General features: G+C 66.6%; 1 protein-coding gene across 1 annotated transcript in view; it reads right to left on the reverse strand.

Annotated features, from left to right (window-relative positions):
• Nucleotides 1–1,401, reverse strand: part of KIF5A (kinesin family member 5A) — a 13,977-nt gene that overhangs the window by 8,559 nt on the left and 4,017 nt on the right. The window contains exons 2-6 of the mRNA XM_006036406.1: nt 1,301–1,349; nt 1,129–1,184; nt 850–937; nt 336–460; nt 96–200 (exon numbers count right to left, since the gene is read on the reverse strand). Of these exons, the coding sequence (XP_006036468.1) occupies nt 96–200; nt 336–460; nt 850–937; nt 1,129–1,184; nt 1,301–1,349 (423 nt within the window). The remainder of the gene's footprint in view (nt 1–95; nt 201–335; nt 461–849; nt 938–1,128; nt 1,185–1,300; nt 1,350–1,401) is intronic.

Here is a 1,401-nt window from a genome sequence, read left to right on the forward strand (position 1 = left end):
TGGGGCTGGGGGGCTCAGGAGGCTGGGAGGTGGGGGGTCAGGGGTATTTAGGAGCTCAGGGCAGACGGAGGTCCTGGGGCAGGGTGGGGCCTCACCGTGCCCTCGGCCAGGGCTGAGATGACGTTCCCGAGCGCCGACAGCGACTTGTTGATGTTCTTGGCCTCATCCAGCACGGCCCCCTCAGCCCCCGTCTTGCTGACCTGCACAGGGGGGCAGTTACTTAGGGCCACCCCCCCCCAAATACAGCCCCAGGCCTGGCTGAGGGTCCCCCAAGAGGCAAACTGGAGGCCTGGAACTCAGGCATCCGGGGACTGTCGCAGGCCCCCCGCCCGCACCTTCTCGCTGCCGGCCAGGTCGACCAGGTAGAGCTTCCCGCTGAGCTTCTGCTCCGTCTCCACGTTCTCCTGCTTGATGTTGATGAGGAAGATGCTGTGGCTGCGTGAGCTGTGCTCGTTCATGTCTGCAGGGACACGCAGCGTGAGGCGTGGGCCATGGGACACAGGGCACACGACATGGCATATTAGGCCACAGGACATGGGGTGTGGGACACGGGATGTGCAACAGGACATGGGGAGTGGGACACAGGGCACATGATGGCACATGGGGCATGGGCCACAGGTAATGGGGTGTGAGATATGGGGCATGGGATACACAACACAGGACATGAGACAGGACATGGGGCGTGGGACATGGGACAGAGCTCCCCCCCACCCTGGGCTCAGAGCCCCCAGCCCCTCCAACCCACCCATGCCACAGACTCCCCCCAGGGACCCTGCCAAACCACACAGACCCCCTCCTCAGGCCAGGGTCCCCCACCCCCATCCCCCAGCTGGGGGTCCCTGTGCTCACTGGTGACAGCCACGTGGCGGTTGGACTTGCCCTCATCGATCACATCTAGGATTTCCTCGGGGCTGGACACAAAGCGCTCGGTGCAGCCCTGTGGGGGGGGGGGCGCAGTGTCGGGGCGCAGTGTCGGGGGGGCTGCGGGTGCCAGCCCCCCCACACCCCCTAGGGGCCAGAGCCCCCAGCCCCAGAGGCCCAGGACAGCCATAGCCCTCCTGCTCCAGGGGGGCAGCACCTCCAGCCCCCCCAGCCTCCCCCTGCCCCCCCATGCCGCACCCTGCACACCTTGACGTAGGGCACCCGGTTCTTGTCCTCGTGCACCGACAAGTTGGTCTTGGTCACTGGAGGGGGGAGGAGAGCAGAGCTGTGGCCGTGGGGGCCGTGGAGCAGCCCCAACCCCAGCTTCCTGCCCAGCCTGAGCCCAGCACCACGGCCCCCACCGCCCCACCCCACTCACCATCCAGCAGGTCCCGGATTTTGTCCAGGTAGATCTCAAAGTAGGAAACCTGCGGGGGGTGGGGAAGACAGGGCTGTGGAGGTGGGGTCTAGCCAGTGCCC

Source organism: Alligator sinensis, unplaced genomic scaffold (genome assembly GCF_000455745.1).
Source record: "Alligator sinensis unplaced genomic scaffold, ASM45574v1 scaffold265_1, whole genome shotgun sequence".
NCBI lineage: Eukaryota > Metazoa > Chordata > Crocodylia > Alligatoridae > Alligator > Alligator sinensis.